We start from the raw sequence: 19,083 nt of genomic DNA, 5'->3' as shown, positions 1-19,083 counted from the left end.
ATGGATTGTGATAAGAGTTGTATGAGCCCCTAATAAAATGATTAAAATAAATAAATATAGACCTTTTAAAAAATAGAATGAAAATCTACTAAAGTACCTTCCTTTAGTGCAGTGGTTCTTAACCTTCGTAATGCCGTGACCCTTTAACACAGTTCCTCGTGTTGTGCTGACCCCCCAAACATAAAATTACTACTTCATAATTTTAATTATGCTACTCCTATGAATCATAATGTAAATATCTGATATGCAGGATGTATTTTCATTGTTACAAATTGAACATAATTAAACATAATTTAAGCTTAGTGATTAATCACAAAACAATATGTAATTATATATTGTGAAATATTTATGTGTTTTCCGATGATCGTAGGCGACCCCTGTGAAATGGTCGTTCAACTGCCAAAGGGGTCTCGACCCACAAGTTAAGAACCACTGCTTTAGTGCAAGTAGTGCCTGGTTTATTGGTCTCAAGAACCACTAAGCTTTCTGCAAAGTAATGCTCTCTGCTGAAACTGAGGATGCATATAGTTTCCAAAGGTATTTCTGATTGTTAAAACAATGGATTAATGAAAAAAATCTATATCCTGGGTCCTATTTTTAATTTTAATTAAAATGGCTTATGAGAAAAATGCTTTGTAAGACTATATATCACAGAAGAGCACAAGTCCTCTGATTTAAGGTTATAAACTATTGACTGTGATAACTAGATGCAAATATCCAAAGAGATTTAACCATGCTAGTGTTTTTATTAGGTATTGTCTTTGTTTTGCTGTGGTTATAAACTTCCATGGTCGGAGTGGTCTGTTTCCTAATCCCATTGTTGCATAAGCTCTGCTTATGTGTGCATATATAGAATGTGAGCTTCTTTGCAGTAAAAAGTCTGTGGCATCAAAGTAGAAATGGCTATCTTTGGATGTTAATGAGGGAGAAATCACATAAATAAGATTTTTTAAAGACCAGCTCAGCATTTCACAGAATGGCCAGATTTTTTATTTAACATGTCTAAGCATTTTCGTATGTATCTTTAGCTTATCTTTTATTATTAGTTTGCTTAGCATTTTTTCCTTCATCTCAAATACTATCATTTGACCAGCAATTCGTTGTGGTTATCTATATTTTACTGCCACTGCTATTTGTTAGGTCCCATTCTGGGTACTCTTTCTGTCTCAGTCCAGCATAGCTCCATTTCCTTACTTTATTACAGATGAATAGAGAAAGGAACCAATTCAAGCGCTTTGGAGTCTCCCTACCTAAAAGGCCTGTGGGAACAACTGTAATGCACTTCTGCTGGGAGTCTGCATGGACTCCGGGACAGTGAATTTGGTTTGGCTGTCTCTGTATCTTAAACTGAGAGAGCTAAAGAAAACAAATTCAAGTCTTGAGTTTTAGTATTCAAAGATTCTATGGGGAAAATACTGACTGATACAGGAAGCATCAAAAAAAGGAATGAGTCACTGTAACAAAAAGAACTAGTTGGCATTCACCATTTCAGGAAGTACCATAAAGCAAGAGCCAATGGTACTGAAGAAAGAAGTTCAAGCTGTACTGAAAGCATTAGTCAAAAACAAGGCTGCAGGAATTGATGAAACACCAATTGAAATGTTTCAACGAGTTGATGGAGCACTGGAAGCACTCACTTGTCTATGGCAAGGAATTTGGAAGACCAACTTGACCAAATGTCTGGAAGAGATCATATTCCTAGTCATTCCAAAGAAAGGTGACCCTAGAAAGCTAAAATTATAGGATCTTCTCATTGATAGCACATGAGGTAAAATTTTACTGAGGATCATCTAACAATCGTTGTAGCACATTGACAGGAAACTTCCCGAGGTTGAGGCTGGATTCAGAAGGGGACATAGAAGAAGGGATGTCATTGCTGATGTCAGATGGATCTAGGCTGAAAGCAGAGAACACCAGAAAGATGTTTACTTGTATTTTAGTGACTATGCAAAAATAATCGACTGTGTGGACCATAACAAGCTTTTAATAGCCTTGCTAAGAATGAGCATTCAGAACACCTTATTGGGCTCATGTGGAAAGTGTGCTTGGATCAAGAACCAGTTGTGCAGACAGAACAAGAGAATACTACATGGTTTAAAATCAGGGAAGGTGTGTGTCAGGGCTGTAGGCTTCACCACAATCTGCATGTTGAGCATATCAGAGAAGCTGGCTTGTGTGAACAAGAATGTGGCAGCGGGGTCATTGGAGGAAGGCTTAATGACAAACTGAGGTATTGAGAACCTTTCTTGCTGAAAGTGAGGAGATAAGGAAAGTCAGGATTGTATCTCTCCACTACACTTATTAAATCTGTCTGCTGAGCAGATCACCAGAGAAGCTGGATTATATGAAGATCGATTTGATAGCAAGATTGGAGGAAGACTTAGTAACCTGTGATATGTAGAGAACACTACCTTGCTTGCTTGAAAGTGCGGAGGACTTGGTGATGAAGATCAAGGATTACAGCCTTTAGTGTGGAAGGAGCCTTGATGACATAATGGTTATATATTGGGCTGTTAACCACAAAGTTGACATTTCAAAACCACCAGCTGCTCTTTGGGAGAAAGACGGGCTTTCTATTCCCATAACAACAGTCTCGGAAACCCACGGGAACAACTCTACCCTATGCGACCGGGTCACTTTGAGTCGGCATTGACTTGATGGCAGTGAATTTGGTGGTCATTTGTTTTGTTTTGGGGGGTTTGGGTCAGCTTACATTCTTAGAGAAGGGAACAGTAAATAAACATGCAATATTTGATGGTATGAAGTGCTATGAAAGAAAGTAGACTGGAGAGGGAAAACTTCACAGAAAAGTTAGGGAGCAAGCCAAAGTGCTATGTAGGGAAAGAACGTTGGGGCAAAAGGAACAACAAAGACAGGCAGCTAACATAGGAACTTGCTTGGTGTTTGACAAACAACATAGATCAGGGTAGATGGAGAGGTGTCAATGAGGCAGTAAATAAAGTTTTTTTTTTTTAATTGGGAAGTAAGTAAAGTATTTTTAAAAATATAGCAGTGGGTGGTTTGATCTGCTATGTGTAAGATTAGAAATCACTGAAAGAATTTTAGCAGGGTAGTGATATTTGACTTGTTTTAATTAATAAGGAAAATCAAATCCATTGCCATCAAATCAATTCTGACTCATCATGACCCTATAGGACAGAGTTGAGTGGCTCCCTTGGGTTTCTTTTTAAAGGGCTATAAACCTTTACAGAAGCAGAATGCCTTGTCTATTGAAGAATAAACATATATTTTGGAAAAAGTACAGCTGGAATGCTTTTTTAAAATCTTTTTATTGGGGGCTCTTACAGCTCTTATAACATTCCATACATCAATTGTATCAAGCATATTTGTACATATGTTGCCATCATCATTTCCAAAACGTTTCTGCTTGAGCCCTTGGTATCAGCTCCTCTTTTTCCCCTGGAGTGCTGCTGGCTCTGACTTCGCACATGCTGTCAGAGGAGCTCGGGCCTTGGAGACAGTCAGGCGTGGTAAAGTCGAGGATCAGCAAATGTGAGGAAGACCCTCAGTGAGCTGGATTGACATGGTGGCATGAACTGGGAGCTCAAACATAATTGTGAGGTTGGTGCAGGACTAGCCAGTGTTTTGTCTGTTGTGCGTATGTTTGCTGTGAGAGTTGAAACCAGCTCCATGGCTCCTAACAAGACGTACTACCTATTTCCATTGCAGGATTTCTTTTATAATCCTGTTAAAAAGACAAACAAACAAAAACAGCCTTCACTGTGACCCATAGTGACCCTATGGGGCAAGGGAGAACTACCCCTGTGAGTTTCTGAGACTGTAACTCTTTTTCGTTTGTTTTTGTTTAATAGTTGTGTTGGCACATAAAGCACATAATATCATTTGATAGTTCAATCATATCAAGAATAGGTATAGAGTCATACCAGTCAATTGTAGAACATTTTCTTCTTTATTGTATTCATTATTATTAACTCTCCATTTCCCCCAACCTCCCCTACCATACTCAAGAAAACATTAATCCAGTTACTGTTTCCAGATTTACCTATCCTGGATTTCATATACAGAAACACATACAAAGTGAACAACAGAAAAACGAGCAATAACAAAGTAAAATAGATAAAGGACTCCATTGAAAAGAAAGCTGAAAATATTAAAAACTAGGAACAAATTTTAAATGGATCAAGAGGGAGATCAAATGATAATAAGAAGTTAAATTTTAACCTAACCGCATCTATAATAATTCACTTTCTGATGCACCTTGCGTGCTAGGAAAGCTATTCACATCCCTGGTCTATGGCCAGAGGATTCACCAGAGGCTTAATATACAGGTATTTCCCCTTCACTTTAAAAAAAAATTATTTTATTGGGGTCTTGTACAGCTCTTACCACAATCCATACATACGTCCATTGTGTTGAGCACATTTGTACATATGTTGCCGTCATCATTCTCAAAACATTTTCTTTCTACTTGGTATCAGCTCATTTCCTTCCCTCTCCCTCGTGAACCCTTGACAGTTTATAAATTTTTTTCCCATGTCTTATACTGTCCAATATCTCCCTTCGCCCACTTTTCTGTTGTCTGTCGCCCTGGGAGGGGGTTACATGTAGATTATTGTGATCGGATCTCCTTTTTCTCTCCCCGCCTTCCCTTTCCCCTCCTGGTATCGCTACTCATTCTTGGTCCTGAGGGGTTTATCTGCACTGGATTCCCTGTGTTTCCAGCTCTTAGAGACTGTAGCTCTTCATGGGAGTAGAAAGCCCCATCTTCTCCCAAAGGAGTAGCTGGTGGTTTCGTAGTGCTGACCTTGTGGTTAGCAGCCCATTGTATAACCACGACATCATCAGGGCTCCTTAAATGCATGTAAGGTAAAGTAATAACCAAAATTATTTCTTTCCTGTCAAAGTTTTAGATATCTGTCATTTAAAAATTCTTTTGGAATAGGGGAGAACATTACTATTTTTTACATGATCTTTTTTTAATGTGTAGTCTTAATGCATTTTCTCTTCTTAAGCTTTATGAAAATAAATCTTCCTGACTTTATATTTTACCAGCAGTTTTTATCATCTGCTTTTTAGACGAGGACCCAAAGTACAAAACCAAAAAGGAAGAAATAAATGGACAGTCTCTTGGATCTTAAGAATTCTCCTATAATACAGATTGAAGAGATGCATTTTTAAGAATATTAATCTATTTATCATTAAGATTTGGTTAAACAGATTTGTTTGATCCTTGGCTACTTATACTTGATATGCTTTTCTTTCTTTTTTAAAGGGCTGCTTTGTGTTTAAGCCAAATTTTAAGCGGAGAAAGATCTCTGTGCCAATAGGTAAGAAGTCACGATATTACATTTGTTAGCTTTCCTCTCCTAAATCTTCCTAAACATTAAGAACTAATTCTAAATTGAATTTCCTGATTATCTTGTTTAAGATTGGTTTACCATGTTTGAAGTAGCAGTGATGTTCTGAGGCCTAGATTAAAGTGTAGAGCCCAGGATTCTATTCTAATCGACAAATACACATTTAGAAGGCAAGTTGGAAAGTGAATTTTTCTTCAAACAAAGGATGTTACTGTACTTCTTTTAAAAAGACTTTTCTAAAAAGCAGATAAGTAATTACGTGGGGTAAGTTAGGGGAAATAGATTGAAAAGCAAATTAGTTCACTTAACAGTCAACCCAACAAAATTGGGAGAGATCCAAATTTTGAATGCAGTTGAACAATAAGTAAAGCAAGAAACATTGTGGGTCGAAGCTATGGAATGGGAGATTGGGTTATCGCTAATAGCGTGTGGAGAGAGACAAACCATTCACAAAGGCGTGCTTGGCCTCATCTTTGAGCAGAACGCTGTTGGTTCTGATTCTGCTATTGCAGAGATTTGGTTGCACATACCACCCTTATTTTCCAGTGGGGCAATTAAATTCCTAGCAAAGCGTTGAACAATTTAATTCATTGTTCTGATATATCCAGTTTTACAAATTCTGGTCAGTTCCAGTTTTGCTTTATCAGTCATGACTAAACTTTGAAGCCCTGTGGAACTTGAGGGAACATTTTGAAGTAATAAGGTGGTTCTTCATTGAGGTGTTGATTGCATGAATGTGTACTTTGTCAGGACATACTGAGCTGTTAAAATTGGTGTTTAATTATCTATGAATTATACCTCAATAAAATTGTTATTAAAAGAACAGATTTCACTTCTTCAAACAGATCAGTGTTTGCGATCCCAAATGTACATTAGGATCACTTAGGGAACTTTTTTATAACTTAATTTTCAAATAATGATAGATTCTCATGCAATTATAAGAAATAATATAGAGAGCCACCCTGTATCTTTCACCTAATTGTTCCCGCTGGTAAAGTCTGCATGACAATCCATTGACATTCTGATTTCAACTTGAGGAGTTTAAAAAGATACAGTAGTGCCTAGATCCCAACTCAGGCCAACTGAATAATAACATCGAGAACTTGGGCCTATACAATGGTGTTCTTAAAAGCTCCTCATGGACTGACTGATTGGGTCTGTAGTCTGTTCAGCACTATGGAAATTAATATAAAAATTATGATGAAGAATTAAACATAGCCTTGTATTAACTTTGACTTAAGAAAAAAACTTATTTTTGCCTAGGGAAATTAATAATAACAAATATATAGATTTGCCTAGATTGTCATAGTACACATTAATAATTAAATAATTACACATCAAGTGTTAATTCTTCAGTCTGAGACTAGCTAGATAAGGACTTGTGATCCATTTTGGGTGAAGGAAAGGAAATGTGACATGAAGTAATAACTGAGTTTCTGATTAACAGGGAAAAACCAATGTGCTGAATAATGTATCCAATGGTTTACACCATTATACTCTGCACCCAGAAGCTTTCTTTTCCTTGCCCTTCCTCCTCTGGACTCCCCCAGTGAAGGGTAACAATTATGCTTTTTTAAAACAGTGAAAGGTAATCCACATTATGAATTACTAAATTTTTAAGTGATTGACATATGAGCAAATTTCTTTAATGTTGGAAATTACTAAACTTACTAGAAATAGTTCATTGCAGATAAAAATCAAGACACTCCACTATCCATGAAGGCCACACAGCATACAGGGACATATCACTAGCAATGCAATTGTAATTGATAAAGCTACTTATATTTACTGAGAGTTTGCCACACGACAGACATCTTTCTGAGCATTTTATGTGTGTTATTTTTTTAATTCCCTCAAAAAATGATTAGGTATATTCTATTTATTCCATGAAAATACATTTAGGTATTTAAAGAACTTTTCTACTGGTTTAGTGCTAGTCAGTGGTAGAACCCGGATTTGAACCCAAGCTGTCTGATTCCAGGGCCCATGCATGGTCTGTAATCTTACTTTCACTGGCTATTGCTTTATGAGGTTTTGCTAAGGATTATTTTTAATTAGTAGGATCTGTTTAAAGCTCTTATAGACCTAATTTAAACTTAACTTTACATTTTTTTCTAAATTATGTTGTTCTAAAACCAATAGGTAATGTTACAATATAAGAATCTTAAAGGAATTGACCTGATTATAAGACAGAACAGGAAAAAAAAAAAGACAGAACAGGAATGAATAAAATAATCCAGATTTTAGCACTTGCCTTCGCTGGCTTTAATTGTTGAAACAGATTGCCTGAGAAGTAGGAAGTAGCTCTGCATTTTGCAACCATCTGTCCCCTGGCTTGAAGACTCTTGGGTATATACCTAAGAAAAGACTAGCAACCCTAACTCTTTGTTATTTATAGTGACTGCTACTGCAGCAATTATTAAATACTGTCAAGTTGGTTCCTACTCAGAGCAACCCCAAGTACAATATAATTAAACAATGCACCTTGCTCACAATCATGGCTTTCCTTGATGCCACTATTTCAGCCACTGTGTCAATACATCTCAGTGAGGATCTTTTTCTTTCACTGATCCTCTACTTTATCAAGCAGGGGGTTTACTAACGTAGGGAATCAGCCCCTCCTGATGACATATCTAAAGTACAAACCAACTCTTGATATACTCACTTTTAAGGAATATTCAGTTGTACTTCTTCCAAGATAGATTTGTACTTTCTGATAATTCATGATATATTCAATATTCTTTGCCGACACTAATTCAAAGGCTCAGTTATTCTTCAGCCTTCTTTGTTCATTGTCCAGTTCTTGAATACATAGGAGACAAAGGAAACAATGCCTCAGATCAGGTGCACTGTAGCCTCAAAGTGACGTTCTTGTTCTTCGGTGCTTTAAGGAAGTCTTCTGCAGCACATTTACCTAATGTAATACATTGTTTGCTTTGTCGACTGTTATTTCCCTGGGTGTTGATTGTAGATCTAAGTAAAATGAAATCCTTTCTAATTTTAGCCCTTTTCTCTTTTTATTCATTGTATTGCTTATTGGCCTAATAAACAAGATCAGGCTTTTTATGAGGATTTTTGATCTATGTCGAGGTGTAATCCATGTGGAAGGCTGTGGTCTTTGATCTTCATCAGAGTGCGTGCTTCACGTGGGCAGGACTTTCTGAGAACAGGTTTAGATCACCTGCATACTCCTATTCTGATGCCACATTCTTTTCATAGAGTCAAGCTTCTCAGGTTATTTGCTCAGCATACAGCGTGTGTAAGTGTGGTGGAAGGCTATAATCCTGAAGCACACCTTTCCTGATTTAGACCACACAGCATCCTCTCGTTCTATATGAACAGCTGCCACTTGGTCTCTGTACAGGTTCTGCACGGACACAGTGAAATGTTCTGAATTCCTATTCTTCACAGTGTTATCTGGGATTTGCTATGCTCCACAATCGAATTCCTTTGCCTAGTCAATAACAAAAGTAAGTATCCTTCTGGTATTCTCTGCTGTCAGCCAAGATCCATGTGTCAGCTGTGATATCCCCTGTGCTTTCTGAATCAGTTTGAGTTTTTGGCACTTCCCTGTCTATGCACTATTACAATGATTTTTTAATTATCTTCAGCAAAATTTTGCTTCTGTTGTATTAATGATACTGTTAGATCATTTCTGCATTCTGTTGGCTCACCTTTTGTTGGGACTAGGCAGAAATCTGGATGTCTTCCAGTAGGCTGGGGAGGCCTTCAAATTTCTTTTCATGGACTAGTAAGTGCTTCTAGCACTGTGTTGGTTTGTTGAAGCATTTTGATTGGTATCTTATCACTTCTTGAAGCCTTCCAAATGCTTTCAGTTTACCTTGGCCTTCTTCATGACCAGTATTTCTTGATTATGTGCTTTCTCCTGAAATGGTTGAATGTTGACAAATTACTTTGGGTACAGTAACTCTATGTATTCTACCTCATTTTGATGTTTTCTGTGTCATTCAATATTTTGCCTGTAAAATCCATCAGTATTACAGCTCAAGGCTTGAACTTTTTCTTCATTTCTTTCATCTTGAGAAATGTTGAGTGGGTCAACTTCTGGATTTCTGCTCCTGCCTTTGTGTCATAGTGGATAATATGCAGTGTCAACAGTTTGAAACCACCACCTGCTCTTTAGGAGAAAGATGAGGCTTTCTACTCCAAGAAAGAGTTACTGTCTCGGAAACCCACGAGGACAGTTCTGCCCTGCCCGTTATAGCCGTTGTGAGTCAGAATTGACCAGTGGATGGCAAGGAGTGTTTTGGTTGGTCTTTGCTCATTTCATTGGAATGCTTTGTCTTCTAGCACTGCCCTTTGAAACCTTTTGAGCTCTTTTACTTCATCATTTATTCCTTTCACTTTAGCTGTTTCACACTTCCAAGCAAATTTCAGTATCTTTTTTCTGATGTCTGTTTTGATCCTTTTCTTTCTTTTTTCCCCTTTAATTACCTTTTTCTTTATTCATGCATGCATGTATGCTTGATGTCATTCCAGAACTAATCGGGTCTTTCTTCATTAGTGTTCACTGTGTCAAACCTATTTCTGAAATGATGTCTAACTTCATGTGGGTTGTTCTCAGGATTGTACTTTGGCTCTCATGAGCTTGTTTTTATTTTCTTTAGTTTCAACTTGATCTTGTATATGAGCAATTGATGGTTTGTTCCCAGTTGATCCCTGGGTTAATTCTGATTATATTGAGCTTCTCCATTTTCTCTGCACAAATGTAGTTTATTTGATTCTTGTTTTTAGTTTATTTGATTCTTATGTATTCCATCTGGTAAGGCCCACATTTATATTCACTGTTTATTTCCAGTAAACAGTTCATTGGTCTTTCAAAATTTTAGCAAGACCATATTTTCCAACTACCGAACCGTTTTTGTTTCCAACTTTTGAATTGCAATCACCCAGTAATTATCAATGCATCCTGATTACATGTTAGACTTATTTCAAGTTGCAGAAATTTCTTAAAAACCTTCAGTTTCCTAGTCTTTGGCATTAATGGCGAGTGTGTACATTTGAATAATAATGATTAACTGTTCTTCCTTTGGATACGGATATAACCCTGTTTTCAGCAGCTTTGCATGAAAGGAGAGATCTTAAATTGTTCTTTTTGACTATGCATATAAGTTTCATACGTCTGCATTTTGTCTTTCCTGGTATAGTACATCATGCTTTTCTCTGATTCAGAATGGCCAGTACTAGTTAATTTGAATTTTCTCATGCATAGGATATCAGTTTTCAAGCATTAGACTTTTTTTTTCCTTCCTCGACTTTTATTTATTTATTTTAAAGATAATTTTATTTGGGGCTCTTACAGCTCTTATAGCAATCCATACATTAATCGTATCAAGCATATTTGTATATATTAGACTTCATTTTTTTTCTTTTCTCTCTTTTAATCATTTTATTGGGGGCTCATACAACTCATCACAATCCATACATACATCAATTGTATAAAGCACATTTGTACATTCATTACCCTCATCATTCTCAAAACATTTGCTCTCCACATAGCCCCTGGTATCAGCTCCTCATTTTCCCCCTTCCCTCCCCACTCCCCCCTCACTAATGAACCCACAATAATTTATAAATTATTATTTTGTCATATCTTACACTGTCTCACATCTCCCTTCACCCACTTTTCTGTTGTCTGTCCCCCAGGGAGGAGGTTATATGTAGATCCATGTAATCGGTTCCCCCTTTCTGCCCCACCCTCCCTCCACCCTCCCAGTATCACCACTCTCACCACTGGTCCTGAAGTTATCATACGACCTGGATTCCCTGTGTTTCCAGTTCCTATCTGTACCAGTGTACATCCTCTGGTCTAACCAGATTTGTAAGGTAGAATTGGGATCATGATAGTGGGGGGGAAGCATTTAGGAACTAGAGGAAAGTTGTATTTTTCATCGTTGCTACATCACACCCTGACTGGCTCATCTCCTCCCTGCTACCCTTCTGTAAGGGGATGTCCAGTGGCCTACAGATGGGCTTTCGATCCCCTCTCCCCCTCATTCACAATGATATGATTTTTTGTTCTTTGATGCCTGATACCTGATCCCGTCCACACTTCGTGATCGCACAGGCTGGTGTGCTTCTTCCATATGCGCTTTGTTGCTTCTGAGCTAGATGGCCGCTTGTTTACCTTTAAGTCTTTAAGACCCTAACGCTATATCTTTTGATAGCCGGGCTCCTTCAGCTTTCTTCACCACATTTGCTTATGCACCTATTTGTCCTCAGCGATCATATCGGGAAGGTGAGCGCACAATGATATGATTTTTTGTTCTTTGATGCCTGATAACTGATCCTTTTGGCATCTTGTAATCACACAGGCTGGTGTGCTTCTTCCATGTGGGCTTTGTTGCTTCCGAGGTAGATGGCTGCTTGTTTACCTTCAAGCCTTTAATACCCCAGACACTATGTCTTTTGATAGCTGGGCCCCATTCAGCATTCTTCACCTCATTTGCTCATATACCCGCTTTGTCTTCAGCAATCATGTTGGGAAGGTGAGCATCACAGAATGCCAGTTTAATAGAACAAGGTATTCTTGCATTGAGGGAGTACTTGAGTGGAGGCCCAATGTCCATCTGCTACTTTAATACTAAACCTATAAATACCAAACCTATAAATATATGCACATAGCTCTATTTCCCCATTCTCATATATATATTTACATATGTACATGCTTTTATTTAGACGTCTATAAATGCCCTTTGCCTCCTAGCTCTTTCCTTTATTTCCTTTTACTTTCCTCTTGTCTCACTATCATGCTTACCCTTCATTTAGATTTCAGTAATTCCTCCCGGTTACTTTACCCTTGATGCCCTACCAGGCCTCCTATACCCTCCTCACTACTGATTTGGATCACTTGTTGTTCCCTTTTCCCTGGATTTGTTAACAGCACTTTCTTTCCCCCCACCTCTCCCTCTCTCATGTCCCCCTGGAACTGTCGGTCCCATTATTTTCTCCTCCAGATTGTTCATCCAGCCTATCTTATTTAGACAGACTTGCGGAGATAATAACATGCACAAAAACAAGACAGAGCAAAACCAAGCAACAAAAGAAAACAAAGCCAACAACAAAAACAACCAATGACAAAAAACAGAACAAACAGAAAAACCCGCAACACAACTACAAGAAAAAAGAAAAGCTTGTAGTTAATTCAAGGACTGTTTGTTGGCCTTTAGGAGTGTTTTCTGGTCGAGATTAGACTTCATTTTTGACAAATTCCAATTTTCCTAATTTTATAATTTTATACATTTTACCTTCTGCTTGTGTATAGATGTTTGTTTCTTCTCATTTTGAGTCATGCCAGTAAATAAAGGTTCTGAAAGCTTGACTCCATTCACATCATTAACGTTACCTGTAGTTTGAGGGGCACTTCTTTCCCAGTTGAATGTTGAGTGTCTTTTAACGTTAGGTACTCATCTTCCAACACTATGTCTGACAGAGTTTCACTGCTATTCATAAGGTTTTCATTGGCCAGTTATTTTAGAAGCAGATTGCCAGATCCCACCTGGTCCATCATCCAAGTGTAGTCTTTCGGGGTCTGGAAGCTGTACTGAAATCTGAGCACCATAGGTGACCCTACTGGTATTTGAAATACTCGTGGAATAGTTTCCAGCATCATAGCATAGCAACACATAGTCACCACAGTATAACTGACAAGGTAATGGTGAAGGTAACTGCATATTCTAGAACACTACTTGGCAGGAGCGAGGGAGCAGTGGAGGAGGAGGTAGTTGCACTGACATGCTAGGTGGTGGTCACAGGTCAAGGAAAGGGAAGCACTATGAGTAGGAGCAGAGCAGGAAGGCACCTGACAACAGTGAGAGCTCATGTTTTTCAGTTCTTATTATTTTTTATCTACATGAACTATAAATAAGGATCTCTGGTGGCACAGTGGTTAAGCACTTGCTTTCTATCCCCAAAGGCTGGCAGTTCACACCTACCAACAGCTCTGCCTGAGAATGTTAAAGTAGCCTACTGCAATTGTTTTCTGATTTCTAGCAGTTTTTCTCCTTGTGTATTTGGATACATTGTTCACATAAAAATGTTATCACTTTCACTTTTTACTCTTAAGTTTATTAATTTATAATACAAAATAACTGGTTTTGTTCTATGTGGGACTGCCCTGTTATTCTGCTTTGTAGCTAAGTACTATTAAATTACTTGCTCTATTTTATGTTTTCATTGTCTTATTATATACCTTGTCTTCCACTTTACCATTAATTCTACTATATGATTGCATTATTTTAAAGGTTTTGCTAAAAGTTAATTGTGAAAAAAGCAAAACAGAACTCTGTATCAACTAAAATTAGATAGACAGATCCTTAAAAAGAAACAGAATTTTCATGTTAAACTGTCAGTTAACATTAAAACTTGATAGAATAATAGCAGCCGTACAGTAAAGTCGGGAACAGAATGTGCATTTCCACAATCATATAATACCGTGAAAATTCCAGCTAATGCAGTGTCATTAGCAGTAAAGAGGAAGAAATATTAAAGGAAAGTAGAATGTTATGAGGAACAAATGTACTTATTAAAAGAAGGAGGATACATAGTGTTTCTGGAGGGGAATTTCTTAAGATTCTTAAAGCTGTCATGTCTGCCCAAATTCCTGTATAATTCTAATTTTATCTAGGAATATCAGTTCAACTGTAACATTAATTTGAAGAAATACCCTTAAAAGTCTTTGAAAAATAAAAATAATATTTGGTGGTGATGGGGAAGACCTGAATTTTTTCATTATTGAAGTGCACTCAAAGCTACATTGATTTAAACCAGTTAAGGGCTGATAAAAGAGTGGAATTGAATTAAGGAGGGCAAAAGAAAATGTTCAAAAATAGTTCCTGGTTTGTATGAGTATTTCAGAGCATCTGTAATCAATAGAAAGGGTAGCTTATTCATGTCTATACTGACTAAAATATGTCAGTATTTTATAACCTGTATTTTCTAACTGCAGATTATAACCTACATATAACTCATGAAATCAATTTAGTAAGTTAAGGTAGCTTTATAATAATTTGCTTATATATGATATGGGTGGGCATTTTTCTGTGATGATTTTTGGTTTATTTCTAGATGTATTGGGTCATTATTTGGAAGTTTAAAAACCATTGCACTAAGTAATTTTTGGACAAATGGTCAACTATTTGGAAAACACTGAAAAATATAGAGAAGGCTGGGCTAAACTGTATGAGTCAAACATGATAACAATAGTGGTCATCCTTAATACAGTCAAAAGCAAATGATAAGAATTAAAGTATACTAGGTCATAGAATAAGAACAAATATGCCTGAAACCAAAAACATTAAATAAAACCTCCTAGAAGTTTAAAAAAAAATAAATGATAGAAATCAATTAAAAGGGAATTTTTGTTAAATCTCAAAGATACAATTAATATAGTAAAAATATAAGATAATAAATGATAGTATAAGATAGTAATAAGGATATTAATAAGTATAGATAGTATATATATATATATATATGTAATAGATAAAATGATACTGATGTTAGCTTCAAATAGATGGTGCTTGGGTACCACTACCAACTGCCATGAAAAGGGTCAAGCTAGAAGGTCCTGACTAGTGGGAAAAAAAAAAAAAAAATCAAAGAACTCAAAATCCAAAAAGAGACCAACCAGCCTTAGTGGTTGGAGAGAAGCTGGTGGAACCCCCAGGCTCTGGCCTTCGCCACTGTTCACATCTGAAACGGAATCCAGCCCTCTGGTAGAATAACCAGCCATTTAAGATCAAGAGGACAGCAGTTACCCAGAAGTAAATATCAAAGGATTAGAAAAGAAGGAGGTAGGGAAACAGGAAAATGGGAAGAAGTGGGGTAAATGTTGGCACATTGAGGGATTTTCAATGAAACAAAATTGTATAAATTATTGGATATACAGTTGATGATCTGTTCGGTAAAGTTTCACCCAGTTCACAGTCAATATTTTTTTAACTGGTACAGATATTATCTATTTATCATATCTTTTATGTATATAAACATTTAACTATCATTTATTATATTACTTTGTCCAGAGATTTTCTAACTTTTTCCTTATTAAAATAAAAATTTAAAATTGATTATTTCTTTCTTTGTTTTTAGAGGACTATTTTAATAAAGGGAAAAGTGTGTCTGAAGACAGTAAGCTCAGATTTGAAACTTATCAGTTGATATGGCAACAGATGAAGTCTGAAACTGAGGTGACAATTCTTTTTTTAATAACATTAATACCATAAATATCATTGCTGGTGCTTCTCATCTTCCTTTCCCCCAATTTACAAGAATAATTGATGATAACAAATATATATTATTTGTATATCCTAAACAAAAACAAATAAAAGCCACTTCATGTCCCAAATATTAAACATAGCTTTAAGTACTTGGAGAGATGTTTATAATGATAATTGCTAAGCCAAGGAGATGTTTACATATTCTCACCACTTTTAAATGGTGGCATACTTTACTAATCTATTAAGTTAAACAAGAAATCTAGTTATGTCTAAACTCCTTGGCTTTATATTCTTTATGTTCCTACTCAAACATTTCTCACTCCAGCAAGTTGTTAGCCTCAGGGCCAGTATACTGGCAACTTCCATTATTGGGCCAACACATTGTTTATATTTTCTTTTCTTTTTCAGTACTTTTGGCAGGGGTGTGTATATACTTTCCAGTTTACTGCTACTTCCCTTTACTCTTTCTTGCTTTGTTCTTTGTAGTTAATTTTCAGGAAAATGATGGGGACCTCTGTTTATTTAGCTTTATTCCTCATTCATATATTCCTTGTGATCCTTCAAGGTCATAGATCATTTGAATTTGTAGTTTCACTTTAGCCCCTCTTTGATTCTTCATCTAGATTTTCATGATCCTTATGGTACCAAGTGATGGAAGTGCCCCTTTCAAGCAGATGCAGCTCTGTGCCAGCTCACAGATTTTCCAGCTCCTCGCCGGTGTAACCTCTGGTTTTCCCCAGTAAGCTCTCCACAGTGCTCCCAAAACAGCCCTTTGCCATCTTGTGGTTTTTCTTGATCCAAACCAGTTGTCATTGAATCACATCTGATTTATGGCAGCCTTACACGTGGGAGGAAAAAATAGAATAGAACTGTGCACCATAGGGTTTTCAGTGGCTGACTTTTCACAAGATTGCCTTGCCTTTCTTCTGGGGCACCTCTGGGTGGACCACACTTCTAGCCTTTCAGGTCGCAGAATTTTACATTTCCTTGTTTATTATAACCTGCTAAGACTTCACTGTCCCTTTACGATGTGATCAAATGTATCACCTTCTCAACATACATTAGATAGCCTTTTTCCTTGTTTCTATATTATCATAGCACTCTGTGTACCATATTTTAATTGTAAGTGTTCTTGCCCAATTTCCCTAATTTTTGGAGTAGAAACTTTCTTTCACTTTAGGGCAGTTTGTAAATGTTTACTGCATAAATAAATGAGTAACTGAGACAGGTTTCTTAATAAGAGAATTATCACTGGAGATCTAAGCACTAATCACGGAAGCTCTAAGGAAAGCATTTTTATTTCATCCATTTAAAATATTCATTGTGCCTGTGACCCTGGGGATTAAATCTGTGACAGTTTTGTTTGCAACAGCAGAGAAGATGCATTACAATACTGCTTACTACTTATTCACAGAGTTTGCTGTTTTCTTTGCAGCAATTACAAGAGGAATTAAATAAAAACCTGTTTGATAATCTAACTGAATTTCTGCAAAAGTCTCATTCTGGATTTCAGAAGAATTCAAGAGACTGGAGCTGTCAAATAAAACTCAGAGAAATTCCAGTTGCTGCTCTTGTTCTAGGTATGCATGTATATGATAGAGAGTGTCTGTGTGTGCACCCATGCATGTGTATATTTTGCTTTTTAATATTGTGGGTTGTTGTTGAGAACAGTGAGGAGTTACTTACTCTGATTTACAGAATTTAACCAATTATAGTGTGATCTCGATATCTTCGAAACCATTGAAAGTTCTTTGTACTGCTCACACTATCTAAATGAAAAGGAATTGATATAGGATTAGTAAGTGCTGTCCTCACTTTTGGGTTAATTTTCAGAAAAAATGTTAGGGAAATATGTTTCTAAATGTATGAGATTTGGCTTTGGTAATAAAAAACTACCGGTCTTTTAGTACAATGGATTTTCATACATCTTTTGGGTGTATCTTCTATAGAATTACTCCATGACTTTAAATTTATTCTCCTGTACTTGTTTTTAAGAGCCCTGGTGGTGTAGTGGTTACGCATTGGGCTGCCAATGGAAAGGTCAGTCGTTCAAAACCACTAGCCACTCTGTGGGAGAAAAATGAGACTTTTCTACTCCCATGAGGTTTTATTCTCAGAAACCCACAGAGCAATTCTACTTTGTCCTATACAGTTGCTGTGAGTCAGAATTGACTCGAAGACACTGGATTTGGTTTGGTTAGGTACTTGTTTTTTAATGTCAGGATCATTTTATTATATTAACATTAACTGCCTTGAAATATTTGGAAAATTAGGTATAAATTGCTTTGAGATTGCAGGTTATAAACTTCTTGGGCACTTAAATAACTATGATTCATATTCTATCTTACAATGTATTTGGATTACAAGCTAATCAACTTTATTTTCTTTAATATTAGCAAATTTTCCTTATTTTAAAAATAATGTTGAATTTATATGGATTCCAATCATACTCTCCACTTTGCTTTCAATTTGTTATGTATTTAATTCTAAGTTAATTATATTAGTGGACTCTGAGATCAGAAACTTCTGTCTTATAATGTTCATTATATAAATATTATTCCTGAACTTAGCGCATTGCTTCTCAAACTTTAATGCACCTGCAAATACCGCGGCTCTTGTTAAAATGCAAGTTTTCATTAATAGGTCTGTGATGGTGACAGGAATTCTGCTTTTCTAACATTATTTTTTTAGTTAGCACCCATATTGCTTGTCTCAGGGCCAGGCTTTGAGCACAAAACTCAAAGAGATGATTTTTATGCTAGCGTTAGTCTAACTTTACTGCAGCTTGCCACCTCCTTTATCAAAGACTGATCCATTTCCAGATGAGAAAAAGATACTCGAAAAGATGACCCACTTTTACTTTGTGTGCTTTGTTTCTCTACCATCCAAACCAAAACCCACTGTCATCAGGTCGATTTTGACTCACTGAGACCCTAAATGAGATTTTCTAGACTCTAACTCTGTAATATTGCCACGAGACAGTGACTGGTAGGTTTGAACTGCCAGCCTTGCTGTTAGCAGCCAATGCTTGCTTGATAACACCACCTGGGCTCCTTTTTCGACTACCAAACTACAATAAATATGTACATAGATAGGACACACGTGAGAGGGGTGGTCTGATACGTGGTTATGGGTGCTCTGATTGCTATCAGAGTGGCAGGTAGTGTGTTCTGAAGAAAACTTTAATTCCTGTCCTGCCTACTGTAAAAGGAGTAAGAGATCTAAGAACATCTTTCCAGTTGAAGACATTTATTGTTTGTGTTGTACAAGCTGATTGTTTTAAGAAACAGTGTTAAATAGTATATAGAGTCAGCTAGAGAAAAACTAAAGAAGCCGGTGTTTTACTGAATGAACTCAAATTCATTCAGAGCTGCATTTCAGTCAAAGACCGTAATACATCCTAGGAAGATACTTTTGCTACTATTGAAAAAAAAATCTGCACTCAAAGAAATTTTAAGCACAGTTGCACATCATTTCATTTCAAGAAGAAAGATATATATATATGTCTA

The 19,083-nt window shown here is 36.7% G+C and overlaps 1 protein-coding gene across 3 annotated transcripts in view; it reads left to right on the top strand.

The window, feature by feature from the left end:
- Positions 1-19,083, top strand: part of ORC3 (origin recognition complex subunit 3) — a 91,311-nt gene that overhangs the window by 13,077 nt on the left and 59,151 nt on the right. For 2 of the 3 annotated variants that reach the window (XM_045294334.1, XM_045294333.1), the window contains exons 2-4: positions 5,255-5,309; positions 15,447-15,544; positions 17,010-17,154. In XM_045294334.1, the coding sequence (XP_045150269.1) occupies positions 5,255-5,309; positions 15,447-15,544; positions 17,010-17,154 (298 nt within the window). Of the gene's footprint in view, positions 1-5,254; positions 5,310-8,791; positions 8,810-15,446; positions 15,545-17,009; positions 17,155-19,083 lie in introns of those variants that run through there. The other variant, XM_045294335.1, reaches the window with a different exon arrangement.

The sequence above is a fragment of the Echinops telfairi genome, unplaced genomic scaffold (assembly GCF_000313985.2).
Source record: "Echinops telfairi isolate 266 unplaced genomic scaffold, ASM31398v2 ScPeMD7_3533;HRSCAF=4204_0, whole genome shotgun sequence".
Lineage (NCBI taxonomy): Eukaryota > Metazoa > Chordata > Mammalia > Afrosoricida > Tenrecidae > Echinops > Echinops telfairi.
The sequence above is the reverse complement of the archived record's forward strand: the minus strand, read 5'-3'. Positions and strand labels throughout refer to the sequence as shown.